At 24.2% G+C, this 1610-nt stretch overlaps 1 protein-coding gene across 1 annotated transcript; it reads left to right on the top strand.

Annotated features, from left to right (window-relative positions):
• The first annotated feature begins 582 nt into the window (after positions 1-582).
• Positions 583-1498, top strand: LOC108578991 (uncharacterized protein F58A4.6). Its single transcript, XM_017942415.1, has 3 exons — positions 583-959; positions 1049-1163; positions 1232-1498. The coding sequence occupies exons 1-3, from the start codon at positions 583-585 to the stop codon at positions 1496-1498; spliced, it is 759 nt and encodes a 252-aa protein (XP_017797904.1).
• Positions 1499-1610: the final 112 nt, after the last annotated feature.

Here is a 1610-nt window from a genome sequence, read left to right as displayed (position 1 = left end):
CATGTTTAAAATTAATGTAAATAAATATTATATTTTTTAAATATTTTTACTAAATAATATGTAATTTAAAAAAAATTCACATTTTATTAAATTGTTAAATACAAAATTGTAAAATATGCAGAAATTATTTGAATATTAAAATCAAGCATAAAATGTAAAATGCTTCTATTTTAACTTTAATAAGTACCATGCATGATTATCACGTTACTATCCCCACCATTCTTTATAATATACACCATGCGTACAATCAATTAAATTTCTAACCTCATATTGTCAACTGAAACGTTTGCGTAGCAAACAAGATATCAAACAATGTCTTGGAAATATTAAAAATAATGCACTTCTTACTTAAAAGTAAAAATTCGTATAATTCTATTACAAATTATATACCATCGTTGATTTTATTGTATAAATTTTATAGCCAATATTTATAAAGTGATATAGCATTTGTGAAAAGAGTATTTGTGATATAAATTTTTAATATGTATTATTTATATCGTTGTGTAGTTATGTGCCTACATATAACAAAGTAACATTGCCATATATATTAAGAATATCATTTATTTTGTTAAATTAAAAAAAATGGATAATTCGGTCAAATTAATTATACATAGAGGCAAAACTGTTTATGACAATGTTATTATTACACCTTTTTCTGTTATTAAATACGAAAAAAAGGTAAAAGAAACGAGAAATACAAATCAAATAAATGTTAACATAAGCACAGTCAATGAAAATAATGTAAAACAAATAAATCAAATTTGTGTAAATAAGAAAGGATATAATGCCTATCTTTTGTCAGCATATATTGTAACATTAATAAGGTCACAAACATATCGAAGAGCTGCACTTAAAAAATTGTTACAGTATTTAACATACAAATCATCAGATGAAAGAAATTTAGAAATAATCTTAATGAAATTACGAACACCAAAAAAACAGTTTCTAGATTATAAATGGTAAGGATTCAATTAATCGTTAAATTATCATCTTTTTGCACTATTCATCATAAAATCATATATAATAAAGTATAATTTTTCAATTTCAGGAATGAAAGGATAATAAAGATAGTAATGGAAAGGAGAGAAGCTGATCATGCTATGTCTTGGTTATCTACTTTAGGTGGAGCATTTTCTGCTTTAGGAGAAGAATTTTATCATTGTGTATGTTATATCCATTTATTAAGTTATATTTTTTACATCATACATTAAAACAACATTCTTTTATGCAGGCTGAAAAGGCAGGACAAATTTCTGTAAAGCAATTTCAATTAGCACTTTGTCTTGGAGATCCTCTTTTGGTCGCCCGTTGTAAACTATATGCTGCTTTAAGTTTAATTCAGCAAGACCAGTTTAAAATACCAAGAAAAATAATAAGGAATATTTATAAATTTTCCATTGATCACAATGATATTCGCTTACAAAACATGTGTCAAGGTATATGGGCTAAACTTAAGTATTGTTGCAAAACACAAAAAGAACGACATAAAACTGTTTAGTATTAGTTATATGAAATTTCCTACTATAGTTTAGAATTAGGCTAATTTAATATTTATGTTTGAAAATAAATAATGTGTACAAAATATTGTTTCCAAAGATGTATTTTTTGTA

Source organism: Habropoda laboriosa, unplaced genomic scaffold (genome assembly GCF_001263275.1).
Source record: "Habropoda laboriosa isolate 0110345459 unplaced genomic scaffold, ASM126327v1 scaffold30, whole genome shotgun sequence".
In the NCBI taxonomy this organism is placed as follows: domain Eukaryota; kingdom Metazoa; phylum Arthropoda; class Insecta; order Hymenoptera; family Apidae; genus Habropoda; species Habropoda laboriosa.
The sequence above is the reverse complement of the archived record's forward strand: the minus strand, read 5'-3'. Positions and strand labels throughout refer to the sequence as shown.

Bases quoted from the DNA above. Each gene is read 5' to 3' on its own strand.
- LOC108578991 (XM_017942415.1), top strand. From the start codon at position 583: ATGGATAATTCGGTCAAATTAATTATACATAGAGGCAAAACTGTTTAT. The intron at 960-1,048 runs GTAAGGATTCAA...TTTCAATTTCAG, and splicing joins CAGTTTCTAGATTATAAATG to GAATGAAAGGATAATAAAGA. The intron at 1,164-1,231 runs GTATGTTATATC...TCTTTTATGCAG, and splicing joins GAGAAGAATTTTATCATTGT to GCTGAAAAGGCAGGACAAAT.